Genomic DNA, 14,842 nt, shown 5'->3' on the forward strand with positions numbered 1-14,842 from the left:
CATCAGACGCCTGGTTGCTACGGCAACACAAGGTGCTGAGTCTGCGCCGCTGGGACTATTCCGCCGTGATGGGGAGGGGGGCCTCTCGGTTCTTCATGGTGTCGATGAAGGGGTACATGCACTTGTCTGAACCCATGAAGCGGTAGGTGACCACGTTGGATTCCCAAGGCAGTAGTCTGCAAAAGAAAGAATGGAAGGAAAAAAGGGCAATGTCGTTAGCCTAACGACCAGGAGGAGACGGGGAAATTAGCTAAATGTCGGTCGTCTGAGGGAGACTCGAGGTGATTCATGTAATTGGAATCAAGATGGCAGAAAGGCCGTAGGAATCGCCAGGTTCTGGGTTTTATCCCCAACGTCTACACTGCCTACATTTTATCATATGTAATGAGTTGTCCTTGCTCCTTAATGGCCTGGCTTTGGATACAATCACCTCACCTCACTGCCTAGTACCACCTAGTGGACAGAGTGAGGCTGCACCTAAGCCTCACCTCCCTGACGAGTACCACATACTACCCCGACACACGCCCTATCTGCGTAGTGAGTATAGTGCCGCTGTACTTACGCCCGGGACAGGAAGGGCAGGTAGGTGAGCCGTGGGATGCACACCAGGGGCTGGTCGATGAGGATGGCGTTCATGGCCTGCTCCACACAGTACTGGGGGTCCAGTGGGGGCAGGATCATCTCCACCTCGTCCCTACACACACCAACACAAGACGGCGTCAGGCTCTGTGGAGGACCCCGATGGCGTTCATCCCGCCATACAGATCGAATTACTCACTGCCACATTCATTAGTTGGAGATTTATTTTTTGTAAATTCTAATACTCTTTTGTAATACTGATACGGCAATTTATTGATAATTGCCGTGACAATTTCTTTATTGAAACATTCATGCAATCTTAAATTATTTATGTTTTTTCTCTGACCTTAAAATTGAATCCCCTTTTCTTTAAACAGTTCACTCACCTGATCTTACAGCCTTTGAACATGCCCGTGTCCACGATGTAGGGACACACCAGGGTGGTCTTCACCCCGTCCACCTCCTCAGCCAGCAGCTCATGGGCCATGGATTCATGGAAGCCCACTGCAGCGAACTTACTGGCACAGTAGTCCTTGGGTCGCACCACAACACAGTACAGGTACAACTTACATTAGTACCACCACATCACTTTGGGGACGTTTTATCTAGACACTGGCATAACGAAGACAAAAAAAAGGATTGAAGGTTTGAGGGGGTAATCGAACCAACACAATCAAAGCCAAAATGGTTGTGTTGTGGTTCAGTATTACATTTCCACTTTAGGGCATTTAGCGCTTTTATCCAAAACGAGTACATAAGTACATTTGTCAGAAGAAAGAGAAAACAATAATTCGCTGATGGTACAATATCAGTGCTATACTGGATGTCATAAGAGTGAAGAACTGTGTGAAGTGTATGTATTTATGTATTTATTTTGATTCGTCCCATTCCCCGTTTCCCTCCCAGCCAGCCTCACCTCAACGCAGGGCGTGCTGAAGAGTCCCAGGACGCTGGCCACGGTCACGATGTGGCCGTGGTTATTGGCCTTCATCTGAGGGAGGAATGCCTTCACTGTCTGAGGACACATACATACATACATACATACATACATACATACATACATACATACATACATGCATGATACATTCATGACACACACACACACACACACACACACACACACACACACACACACACACACACACACACACACACACACACACACACACACACACACACACACACACACACACACACACGTTACTAGTAACAGCCATGTGAACAGCTTGCAAGGCTTGAAAACGTTTCCTGCAGCCCCACATGCTGATATCGAAGCATTGGGGTTTTCTATTAAGAAGATTGCAGAAGGAATCTAGATGCATTTGACTCTGGGGAAAAAGCTGTTAATGCTTCACAATGTAAAAAAGGCATGACTCATACCGCACAGTAATCGGGGCTTTGTATTGTATTTTATTGTATGTGCTGAGAAAAGGACTTTAGAATTTCCAATTGGACGTCCAGTGGTTTTGCTGGCACACACAGTTTTTGGTTTGAATTCATGTAGTACCCTTATTACCACATAAACAGTGCTCAATTAAAGCACAAACGCTAGAATCAGATTTAGAAATTGCTCATGTGGCGTCTCAAGCGAAATATTTAATTATATCTGGGGCAAATTATAATCAAGATCATTTTATATTCTTTTCATAGTCACCACATGAGCAGATACCCATGCTTTCAATTGGCCTTCCATGGATTATTCTGAACCACGGTCCCAGCCCCACCCTACCCGACCCTCTTTCCTCCTTCAGTCAGCTAGAGACTAGGACGTGGTCCTCACCCAGAAGAGCGCGTGGCAGTTGACCTTCATGGTCCTCTCGATCAGCTCGTCGGGACAGTCCAGCATTCGCTTCCCCGCCACCACCCCCGCGTTGTTCACCAGGATGGTCACGTCCCGCCCCAGGTCGTCGCGTACCATCTCAGCAGTACGATACACCTCTTGGCGGCTGGTCACGTCCACCGTGTACGTGTGCGCTTTCCCGCCCATCTCACGCACCAGCGCGGCCGTGCGCTCGTTGGAGGCGGTGTTGGTGTCCCAGAGGACCACCTCCGCGCCGTGTTTGCTGAACTCTTGGGCGAACAGCTGGCCGAGGCCTCCGCCGGCGCCGGTGATCAACACCAGCTCCCCGTCGACCGGCTTGGTGCGAGGCCGGAGCACCGCCCGGAGAGAGTTGCGCAAAATGTAGTAGAGCACGTCCAGGAGCATCATCTGGAGATCCATGAGGAAGATCATCTTGGAACTATCGTTAGTTTCCCAAACGTGTTCTTCCGGTTTGAAAGTTAAAATGTAATGTTAAAATGTCAAACAGACAGCCATGCTGGTGTTTCCGTCCCCCGACCACCGATTCTTGGTTTTTAAGCACTTTTAAACACCAGGATTAACGGAATTGGCCTGAGCCACTCACGGATTCACGTGTCTCGTGAGCCGTGACGTAAGGTGGTGTGTATTTTTCAAAGTGAGGCCTTCTCGTGGCTCACTGTGATGAAGACCACAGTGAACCAAACAACAGTGTCCAGTGCTGATATGTCTGGAGTACCTACTGTAGATACGATGTCACACAACATTAACAAGCACATGAACACATTTAGAAGGCATTTCAGTCTTGATGATAGGTTTTCATTACTGTATTATCTATACCAAATAGAATACATCTAAATGAGATTGCTGTAGTCACCAAAGTGCCTTGCGTTAAACATTGATTCCCTTTTCCATATTTATTTTCCTCTCGCAGTTCTTCAATAGGCTATTCATTGACAAATATACTGTATAAAGTTTATTTTGTCCTGGAATTCCCTCCACGCAATAGGCTCACATGCCTTTACTATTGAACTTAAGAACATAAGGAGATTATCTGTATGGGCACAGTAAATCTCTTCCATACTTGCTTGTTTCGCAAGAATGCATATTTCCGATACTATGTGCCTGTTTGAGAACACTAAAGACATGTTCATTCGGCCAGCTCATTAGCCAAAGAGGCTATGTCTGGACACGTGAGGGAATGTTCAGACCAAGTGGTGTAAATTAAGGTTACAAATATAAAACGATATGGTTTTAAACAGCAGACTGTAACTATCTGAATATCGGGCCCCTTGGATGTTATCCTGTAATAGGGCATGTAGAGGATAGTTGACCTGTTGGCCTTTTAGGATAGAGGCCTCATGTTTGAATAGTTTTGTACATCCCTGAATGCCAAACATCGGTCTTTGTAACTCCTTTCTAACTCTGAGTGCAAAGTGAGTACAAATTAGTGAGTGTGTTTTGTGGAGCCATAGCCTGCAAGTTTTGACACTTTGCTGATTAACTAATCAAGGATGACTGATTAGATTAGCCACAGCTGGGAGCTGGCTCACTTCTTAATTCAAATGGAAGCAGCGAGGCTGTACTTAATTTTCTACTAATTGCTTCTGGACATTGGCTTAATTTTGGTGACTAAATAATGATGTGGGCATATCTGTAAAATATCTGTTCTAACCATTGCATATTTAGTTGATGAACCCAAGGGTTTATTATTTGTCATGTGCCGTCTCATCTGATTTATAAAACCCCAAATAATTGTGTGTTCTTTTGAGGCCACACATTGTCCATTGATATTTCAAATGCATACTTCAGCTGGCATGGATTATTCAGCAGTTATCTTACGTAATTGGATGTATAATTTAGGTAAACTGTACTGAGGGGATACTGTTGCCAACTATTGAGCAAGGCTTGGAAAGAGAAGAAAAGCCCTGTTGGAATCAAAAGCTTTAAGCCTTAATCACGTCAAAGTTAGCTTACAGACAAGTCCCACGTTGATTTGGCAGCAAGTGTGGATGTTTCCGAACCGGTTTCAACCTGCCTGTAGAACAAATCTATCAATCAATGAAACAATACAGAAATAGAACTGGTTATGTCTTGCAACGTGTTTATGTGTTTGTGGTCTTAGTTATTTTATGTGACATTATTATTTCAAAGCCCTAATTCTCGATATATGTTCTAATAATTGAACATTATTAAATGTTTAGTTACTTGCTCTCCCTGTGGAAACGGGCAAGACTGTTTCGCTGAGAGTCCTCATAATATGCACTGCTTTAGCTGTTGAGATAAGCTTGGAAACTTTGTTTTATGACATAACGCCTCTCAGTGTTAGCATGCAGCCCAACCTGTTTCCAACCTGTCAGTCGTAACATTAATGCATACGTATTTATAAGTAACTTCACATGAGGCAACACTTATGTATTTAGTCGTATTTGCTATCTTCCAGCAGCTTCAACATATTTATTCCACCTCAAATTAGACGCTATTTTTTACATAATGTACAAATTGGTCAAATACTTCTGAATTCACTCCATCGCTAGAGGGTTAAGGTAGTGTGTAGGTAACATCTAAGCAAGGACATGCACAGAGTAGACCAAATAAGTAATCACTAAACTACAGAACGGGTCAAGCAGTTCCTTATAATTTAGGAATACTCTCAGCTCCCGTAACCTTCATGTGTCCAGAGCTCTGCTTCTATTTCTGGAAGGGAGTCTCAGCCTGTGTATAGTGTTTCTTATTGATTTAATATTTCAGATTGTTTGTCATGCCTCCAGGCTGTTCACTGGGGCGTTGCCTGGATGGAGGGCAGCCCTGACACATGCAACATGTCTTCCTTTCTGCTCACTGACGTACGCAACGCCAGCTTGCTGTGTTGGCTGCACGCCTCATCGTTCACGGCAGCGTTGTCTGCCTGTCTGTTGTTTACCCCTTGCCGATTCAGCCATTCTGTCTCCGTGTGTGGGTTTGGTTTGTCTGTCAGTCAGTCCGTTTCTGTTTTTGAACACATGTACATGCACAAATGCACACACATACACTGATGCGCACACACACGTACACCCTCGCAAAGCGTCACGCATGCACACACACACACGCCACACACATACACATGCACGCGCAAAAACACACACACACAAACACACATACACACGCACACACTCACTCATGCACTCCACACACAGCAAGTTTGGAATTGGGAACAATCATCTGGGTGGAGTCCTTGAGATGTGTTTTGATTAGCCCCAATTGTGATTATACTTGCATGAATAATGCAAGTAGCGTTTTAATAAATGTAAAACATTTTCAAGGGATTCTGAACACATGACCCAGGGGGAGTCGTTGCTGGAGTGGAAGTCTGTATAGCAACACACTGTTCTGCAGTAACACCTTATAATACATGCCATTCATTCTACAGGGAACTTACATTACTGTATCCCTTCGTTATTATTTTCCCTGATCACATAAACATAATGAATGAATTCATGGTGCTATCTTCAATGATTTACAATACATAAAAACGTACAGATACTATGTCTGAGTGCTGATTGTGGTTGAAGTTTGTTGCACCATTTTCCCTTGTGTAGGCCGACCATTGAAAAGGTCAAGAGCTGAGGGAGTTTTCCAGCATTTTAACCACTCCATCACCCATGACAACTGCTGCAAGATAAATGCTATTTATGAGAAGTTAGTAATTCTATGTCTATTAATTGTATTCTACATTTTATCGCCACTTTAAATATTTCTTGACAATACGTTTTCCATAAAGCTGTATCCTATTTGACGAGGCAGATGTAACCTCGTAGCTGTGCTGTTATTGAAGCAAGACGACTGACTGCGAGCTGCAACATGCTTCAACGCTTAGTCTGCCACACAATATGCGAATTGTTCCATTTGTGTATCTAGGCAGAAGGAATGCGATGATCTTACACTAGGTGGCGATATTATACAACGTTAACCCAGTTTGAACAAGTGATGCTGAAGCCATGATAAAACATGTTTCTGTACAGTGGTTAGCATTCGGGATTTTTGTTGATTGTTGGCCTATATGGAAGTATATTATGAAACGGGATGTCTTCTCTGACCCAAACAGTTCCATATCCTTCTTTTCATTTGACAATTGCATAGACAAACAGTATATGAATGCAAACCGTTTGTTTCAAGAGAGAATATATGCAAGTCAATAATGATTGTGTGGAGGGAATGTAAAGTCATTATATTTATTTTGAGTCATCCAATGGAAACGTTGCCTTCCTAAAATAAATAATAAAAACTTGAGACACAGAGACACATTTCTACGGGACAAACGACTGGTTTCGTGTGAATCACAAACCAGTCACAGCTCCAAGAGGTTACCACATGCATTTAACAACAGAACATTGATACAGAAACTACAGCATAGAAAGTCAAGTAGAAATAGTACTTCCTTTTTTCTTCTTTTTACAAAACAAACAGCATTAGGACCTACAAACAACATTGTATAAGAGCTGGGGAAGGTAATTTTTTGTTTATTATCCAATTCCCCGGAAAATGTGTACTTTGCTTGATGGCTTAGGCTGGGTGGGTCCAGTCCACTGAGAAGTTCAAACACAAAAAAAATTTGCTCACTGATTCAAATGTTATGTTGATTGTATCCTTGAAATCTTAAACATAATTGCATTTGCATTTAGCTTTTATTTGCAACAAGTAAAACCCAATGTCGTTGATACAAGGTGTACTGAATTGACCCAGCCCATTGGCAGATTAAAGGAGTATGTTTGACACCACTGGCTGCACCAGTGTGCTTAGGACAGGCATGTGTTTCAGGCGGAACGACTAAAACATGTTAGCATGTAGTAGGTTGGCATGTAGCATGACCCAGCCCAGTGGCAGATAAAAGGAGTCTGTGTAAGACTGATGGCTATACCAGTGCGCTTGGGACAGTCATGTTTTTCAAGTGGAATGAGTAAAACATATTAGCATTTTAGCATGTAGCATGACCCAACCCAGTGGCAGATAAAGGGAGTCTGTGTGAGACTATTGGCTACACCGGTGTGCTTGGTGATGCCCAGTCATGTGGTTCCGGTAGAATGACTAAAAAAATGAATGTTAAGCTTGAGGCAAAACAGCCGGACTAACTTTCCCTTTCAACAGCTCACTGAAAAGCCATCCGATACGTCAATTCCGTGTTTAGTATATATGTAGACTGGTACCAACAGCTCAAGGTATGTGGAGCAATAGACCTTTCATCCAGACTGTGAACAGGGCTTGGATGTTGCTGAATGGCCTGGGGAAGAGATGTCTGCTTGATAAAAGTACTGCAGGAGTTCCACATGACCATAGGGTCTGGATGACTTGTTGCTATCAGGTCACAGTATCACAGTCTAGAATTCAGTTGAGAGCAAAGTCACTATCAAATGGTCCTTTATGCTACCTCTACAAAAAGCTTAGAATATTACAACGCTAGAGTCTGTCAATACTTTACTTACGTCAATACTCAATCATTTTTTAACGTTTTGTGCGCACGCGTGGATGTGCATGCAGTGGTTAATACCATACACGTTGAAACGTCTGTTGTTTATGGTGCTGGCTGCACCGCCTATGGAAAATTGATTGTCGTTATTCTACAGGAATATTTCATTCAGAGAAAAAGGCTCCCTGACTATCTTAATACTGAAGTTAATGGAGGATTACTTGAGAACATGGACATTAACATAAACAATAAAAGACACTAATCTTTTCTGTCTTTCATGTCTCAGCCCCATTGATGAACTATGCCGTGCAGTAAATCCTAATGTCTACTCATGTCTGCTTCATGCAAAAGCCATGACGGTTGTTTTATTAATCAATGATCATTCCTAGATATTGATCATGATAGGTATAGCTGTGTCGCTGTCTCAGTAGATTGCAGTGAGGGTGCAAGACCGACGCATTAATAGTAAGATGCAGGATCCCGTAATAAATGCTAATAAATGTCATCTAAGCTAATTGTCATCAAAGGCCACTTGGGACATATTTTAATTGTAAAATGGAACGTTGTCTAATTTTGAATACTAATATAATATTCGCTTGTTGTTTCATGTAGGCCTATGTTTCAAACATTTCCTCATAGATCATTTTATCAGTTGTGCTAAATAACATTGGGGCACTGAATTTTAGGGACATTCCCAGATACAAAATGGAAAAACACTTCGCGACCAAGCACAAGAAATGGACAACATGTAAGGCCTTGGTAAAACAAAAACAACGTGGTAAAAGTTAAAGTCCAGAGGATTTTCCCCATCTTCTGTGTATTATAATATTATCAGCCCATATCTTGCCCTATCTGCTCTGAAGGATACGGAAAGCCAAATATTGTTGAAACATACAAAAGTATCACAAATGCAACAGAAAGGGTTAGGGTAAGGGTTAGGGTTAGGGTTAGGCGTGTGTGTGGTAGGCCTACACCATCGTTGTGCTGCGTATTGTAGGTGGAAATACACTGTAGGTACGGAAGGACATCAATCGGTTACAACAACACACAGGACACACTCACACACAGGACGCACTCACACACACACGCACGCACACACATGCACACGGCACAGCCACACACATCTCCAGTGGAAAAAAGCTGCTTCTTTGCTTGTCAATTGTGTATGATCCACATTGCTAAGATACCCCCCCTCCCCCCACCACCACCAAGCTGGCATGTAGAAAAACAGGGATTCTCTTACACACGCGCGTCCGTGCACACTTCCGCTCCCTTCCTGCTCATTGCTATTCCTTTCACGCTTGCCTCACTGTGAAGCCTGATCAGCAGCCTCTCTACGCTGAAACGCTCCACCTTTAGCGTCAGCTGAGAGGCGCGGGGATCAAATCATTCCATTCACATATCTAATTGATTGTGTCTCGGGATTCACGTCATACTCGGTGTTCCTGAATACCGGAGTGCAATGCGTGTTACAAAAAAACCCCATTGTTTAGTGATTTTAGTAATCTATCGAATTATTCAAAAGCAGACTTTCTTAAGAATCCTATGGATGAACATCTGGTTTTGCGATATAATGGCGATTGTATTAGGTGAATAATCAATGTGCTTGTTATTCATTACATATACAGGGAGGCTATAGATTCCTTGTTGTCTCTCTCGACTTGTCTTATCTGTGCAGAGTTCAAGCATTCACTTTTTTACACACTGCCTGTGTGTGTGTGTGTGTGTGTGTGTGTGTGTGTGTGTGTGTGTGTGTGTGTGTGTGTGTGTGTGTGTGTGTGTGTGTGTGTGTGTGTGTGTTTTCCTTGTACATGTGATACATAGGATGCAATCAGACCATGAAACCCCAATTAACATCGTGGAATTCTGGCAGGCAGCATCGCCATGGAAACAGGCTGTAGCTAAGCATGTCCCTTCAAAGATCGTTACAGTTTCATACCTGTACATTTCCTGTGGCCTTTTGGTCTGTGGGTGATGTATGCATTGCTAACATTTGTGTGTGTGTGTGTGTGTGTGTGTGTGTGTGTGTGTGCTTGTGTGTGTGCTTGTGTGTGTGTGTGTGTGTGTGTGTGTGTGTGTGTGTGTGTGTGTGTGTGTGTGTGTGTGTGTGTGTGTGTGTGTGTGTGTGTGTGTGTGTGTGTGTGTGGTTTGTGGTTGAAAAGGCTTGCAGTCACGTTTCAGTCCTGTTGTTATGGTATGAGAATGAATCCCTTCTTGGTCCTCAATGACACAATGTCACAATGTTTTTGGCAGGTGGCTGGCCAGAGAAACGGGGCAGCCTTTTTCTGTCACCCAATTCATCCATGCTGGAAGTCTGTCATCTTGTATTGTTTATGTCTTTTCAATGGATGTATCAGAAACATGTCTGGTATATTCTTATGCAGTAGTAATCCATATCTGTGCTTTTTTTGGTATGCTACTTCAAACGATAACTAAAAACAACAAGCTAACCATGTGCTTTCTTATGAATTTGGGACCAATGACGGAATCATGAGAGATTAATTTCTTGAGCGACCAATATGTTGTACCTGTATCACCGAGTCTTGCTCTACCACGTCACCCATCGAAATATATAGAAAAGACTGAACATGGATCCCAGACAATATTCACAGGTAGAGACCAGAGAGGAGGCACTCTCCGCTTTCAGCTTGACGACAAAGAGGCAAACAACATTACAGTCTGGAGCTTCCCAACACCAGCTTCTGCTTGATCAGCACACAGAACTTCAGATAGGACCATGTACAACTGATAATAATAATAATAATAATAATAATAATAATAATAATAATAATAATAATAATAATATTAATAATATTAATAATAACAATTATAATAGCACATTAGACTAGAGCATTTCACATATTCCTAAATTGCTAAATGTATCTTATCTATAGAAAAATAAATCAGGTAGGACAATCTGCAAACTTGTATACATACATTTCTTTTTAGGACATACAAGCAAACATTCACGTGTGTGTGCTTGTGTGTGTCTGTGTGTGTGTGTGTGTGTGTGTGTGTGTGTGTGTGTGTGTGTGTGTACAAGGTAATGAGTAAGGCCAGATTTTGAGATGGAGGGTGCAAATAAGGAGGGTGCAAGCGTCTAGGTCCTTTCCCCTCTCGTTTCAACACCACCAGATGAGACAGAACCAGATTTTTCGACAGTAGGAGGTGAGGTTTCCCCTCCGGGGAATATGAAGAAGATGACCCATAGAAAGCTTTTTCGAAGTGTCCCCTCTCTCTGTCCCATCAACCATGCCGAGGAGGTCACCATAACATCTCATTTCCTGTTGGGAAACCCTGGAATACCAACCGATTGGGATTGCTTTCCTTTTTCTTGTGGTGGCCGAGTAGCAGAAGAAAGTGAAAAAAGGGGCAGTGACGTTCTCCATCTCGAGGGTCATTTCACCGCAAGTGCTCACCACCAAACCTGAGGCTCCCGAACAATCTCTTGATTGTTCCATGTCCCAGCCTAGTGCGACACACTTTCTCACCCACCCCACACCCACCCCCACACCCTCCTACCCCCCCCCCCCCCCCCCCCTCCCCTCCAACCCCGCGCTCTCCCTCCCGGCATATGTTCTGTTATCTGTTGTTCATCCAGAGTGTTTTTGTGTCCCTCCGGAATGGTCCACCATGACACTCTCATGTTTGCGTGCTACACTTATTTTACCCCCCTTGTTGTGCTGGTCGTGCTCTCGCTCCCTGCCCTTGCTCTCAGAGACTCTCGTTCAATTTGTTCGGCGTTCCCCTCCCTACTTTGACTTTGCGCGTCGCGTCGGGCACCACGTGGTTCTCGTGGATCCCCTTCCGAATCCCCTCGAGGGGGAACAGACAGTTATGGCCCAGCATTTTCTGGGCCGTTTCTAGGTGGTTGGTGCCCCTCTGGTAGGTGCTGTTGATGCGGCACTTGGGGCTGGAGCCCGCCAGGAGGCGCTCGGAGGGGTTGGCGTCGGAGATGTCCCGCAGGTGCTCGTCGTCGTCCGTGTCGGCGTCGATGTACTTGCTGATGGACGAGTCGTGGAAGGTGAACACGGCCTGCGTCAGCGTGGTGCTCTCCGGGGACTTGGGCGGGGTCCTGCTGCTGGCCGTGGTGTAGACGGACGCCCCGGAGGTCAACAGTGAGTGGTCGGAGAGGACTGAGCTGTCGGACATGGGGGAGGGGCCGCTGTCCCCGTCACTACGGCAACTGCCTTTAGGGGTGCGGTTTTTGGAAAAGTTGCTGGAGAAGAAGAATTTCGGTGTCTTTTCGGGGAAGAGAGTACCCGATATGGGCGTGAACACAGGCTCGTGCTCCAGGGGGGGCTGCAGGGCTGTCTTGGCACTGGCGCGTCCACCACCCAGGACGCTGGCAGGACTGTGGGAGAACCGCCTGCTGCCGTCTTGGAGGCCAAGGCCCACAGCTGGACTATGGGGGAACCGGGTGTTCTCCTGGAAGTCTGTGGCGCAACTGATGTAGCTATCGATGCTCGACAAGCTCTTCATGTCTCCCACCGCCTCCCTCGTGCCCATCATGGGCTGGCCCTGGTCTGGGATAGCTCCCAGCTCTATTTCATCCCTGTGTTTGCCAACTCGGGAGCTTTTGTCTTTTGCATTGAGATTTGGCTGGGATTGCGTCATGGCCATCTGGTTGTACATCTCCTCCAGCTTCTGGGCATTAAGCCTCTGAGGACTGGCGGTTCCATCTTTGCTCGGAGAGCCTAGCTCCTTGGCATTTAAAGAGTGATTGGAGCTGGTCTCTGAGCCAGCCCTCTTGGGAGTCCATTTCCAGCGGCTGGGGGACAGGTGGTTTTGCTGCGGTCGCTCGCTCTTCTCCACCACCACATCCATCAGCTCTGCACTTCGTGCAAAAGCCTCTTTCATGTTCATGGAGACAATGCTGCCGTTTCTCTTGGCCCTCTCCAGAGCCTCCCTTCTTTTCACCGCCTTCTCCTGTCTTTTCTGTTCCTTATAAAACTCTGAGAAGTTATTTACAATGATAGGAATGGGCAGGGCTATCACCAGTACTCCTGCTATACAACACAGACCCCCCACTATCTTCCCAAGGAGAGTTTTGGGGTAGATGTCTCCGTAACCCACGGTGGTCATAGTGATTGTGGCCCACCAGAAAGACGCCGGAATGCTTTTGAACTTGGTGTCGTCCTCATCCTTCTCGGCGAAGAAGACGAGACTGGAGAAGATCATGATGCCCATGGCCAGGAAGAGGATGAGCAGACCCAGCTCGTTGTAGCTCCTCCTCAGGGTGAAGCCCAGAGACTGCAGGCCAGTGGAGTGCCGGGCCAGCTTCAGGATGCGCAGGATCCGCATGATGCGGAAGATCTGCACCACCCGCCGGACATTCTGGAACTGCAGCACGCTCTTGTTGGACTCGGTCAGGAATATGGTGACGTAGTAGGGCAGGATGGCCAGCAGGTCGATGACGTTCAGCGGGCCCTTGAAGAACTTCCACTTGTTGGGGGAGGAGAGGAAGCGGAGCAGGTACTCCATGGTGAACCAGGCGATGCACACCGCCTCCACGTGGGCCAGCTGGGGGTTGTCGGTGGATTGGCCGAACTCATCGGTGTCCTGGAGCTCCGGGAGGGTGTTCAGAGACAAGGCGATTGTGGACAGGACGATGAAGAGGATGGATATGATGGCCAGGATCTGAAACACACGAGGACATAAACGCGGATCAGGATAGTATAAGTAGGATGTACCTGAAATATTTGTATTCATAGTTCTTACAAACATTCCCTCCCTTTGACCAACACTACCGTGGCGCTGTTTTGATTACAGTGTCAACCTGGTGCCTTGAATGCCATGTCTTCCCATTACAAATGTTCAGGAGTCTGAGTTTGACTTTGAGCTAATGGATGGTGACTGACACAGTTATTAATTCATGACCCACTCATGAGACGAGAATTGCTCCTTTGCACATGAGTGAGTGTTGGAGGGAAAGATAATGGTTACTGTGCCATAATGCAAACCCTGGCTAAACACTCAAGTAAACAGCGCAATGGAAGGACACTTGAATTAATACAGAGGAAAAAACCTTTTCACAGAAGCATCATCGTAGGATAATCACATGAATCACTCATGGAACAAATTCTGTATCAGCTAATTTAATACACCACGGCACGGGTAGTAGACATAACTAGTGAAGAAGCAAGGTGAATAATGTGTAAGGCTATTTTACAAGAATATAGTATGATCATGACATATTATGTTACAAACAAAGTTTGTGCATGCAGCATCATAATTACAGAATAACATGCCTTCTTTTGAATCAATAATACTTTTGTTTTTATATATTAAACACATAAAATTATTTTAAAGCTCATATAATATAGGTTTAAATCGATTCACAATCCATTTGGCATGTTTTCTAACTGCTCAGTTGGAGTCTATGTCAATGTTATCAACGATAGCAAATTTGGCACTAATAACTATTTGCTTTTTGGCAGTTGCTCCTCCTGATTCTGTTTGAGCTTAGCAGCATCACTTGTGAATTATTGTAATGTATCTCTCATCATTTTTAATAAGTATGCCCCATCTCTTTCAGTGTGGGGATATGGATATATATTGTATACTAAACAATATAAATACTATTCTGAAGTAAATAATAATAATAATAATAAATGAAATTTATATAGCGCTTAATATGGTACTCTAAGACGCTTTACATATTGCCCTATCAAAACTATGTAAGACAGACTAGGAATAAAAGAAAAACAGAGGTTAAACATGAAGATTAAGGTGGGAGTTAGGTGGGGAAGGCTAGTGTGAAAAGGTATGTTTTGAGGGCAGATTTGAAAGAAGAGAGGGTTGGAGAGACTTTGATGTGGGAGGGGAGTGAATTCCAAAGGGTGGGGGCAGCAACTAAGAAGGCCTGATCACCCCAAGTCCGTCGCTCAGTCCGTGGAACTTGTAAGCACGGTGTAGGGTACATACAAGTCCAATTTGGTATTGTAGTTATGATGGTACAGCATGCTATAGCTTTCTAACACATATTTTGCAATAAAGTAAAGCGAAAATAACGCCTGCAA

The 14,842-nt window shown here is 44.6% G+C and overlaps 2 protein-coding genes across 2 annotated transcripts in view; both read right to left on the minus strand.

The window, feature by feature from the left end:
- Positions 1-55: 55 nt before the first annotated feature.
- LOC130402332 (retinol dehydrogenase 10-A-like) lies at positions 56-3,005 on the minus strand. Its single transcript, XM_056606481.1, has 5 exons — positions 2,360-3,005; positions 1,496-1,594; positions 966-1,111; positions 563-694; positions 56-176 (listed from the first exon to the last, which is right to left on the minus strand). The coding sequence occupies exons 1-5, from the start codon at positions 2,810-2,812 to the stop codon at positions 56-58; spliced, it is 951 nt and encodes a 316-aa protein (XP_056462456.1). The 5' UTR covers positions 2,813-3,005.
- An 8,529-nt stretch (positions 3,006-11,534) lies between these two features.
- LOC130402333 (potassium voltage-gated channel subfamily B member 1-like) overlaps positions 11,535-14,842 on the minus strand; it is a 9,829-nt gene continuing 6,521 nt past the window's right edge. Inside the window, exon 2 of the mRNA XM_056606482.1 lies at positions 11,535-13,460. Coding sequence (XP_056462457.1) covers positions 11,535-13,460 — 1,926 coding nt within the window. The remainder of the gene's footprint in view (positions 13,461-14,842) is intronic.

The sequence above is a fragment of the Gadus chalcogrammus genome, chromosome 13 (genome assembly GCF_026213295.1).
Source record: "Gadus chalcogrammus isolate NIFS_2021 chromosome 13, NIFS_Gcha_1.0, whole genome shotgun sequence".
Taxonomy (NCBI): domain Eukaryota; kingdom Metazoa; phylum Chordata; class Actinopteri; order Gadiformes; family Gadidae; genus Gadus; species Gadus chalcogrammus.

Excerpts from the sequence above, each read along its gene's own strand:
- LOC130402332 (XM_056606481.1), bottom strand. The coding sequence starts at position 2,812 with ATGATCTTCCTCATGGATCTCCAGATGATGCTCCTGGACGTGCTCTAC. Across the intron at positions 1,595-2,359 it reads ACTGCCACGCGCTCTTCTGG|ACAGTGAAGGCATTCCTCCC; the intron begins GTGAGGACCACG and ends ATGTGTCCTCAG. Across the intron at positions 695-965 it reads TTCAAAGGCTGTAAGATCAG|GGACGAGGTGGAGATGATCC; the intron begins GTGAGTGAACTG and ends TGGTGTGTGTAG.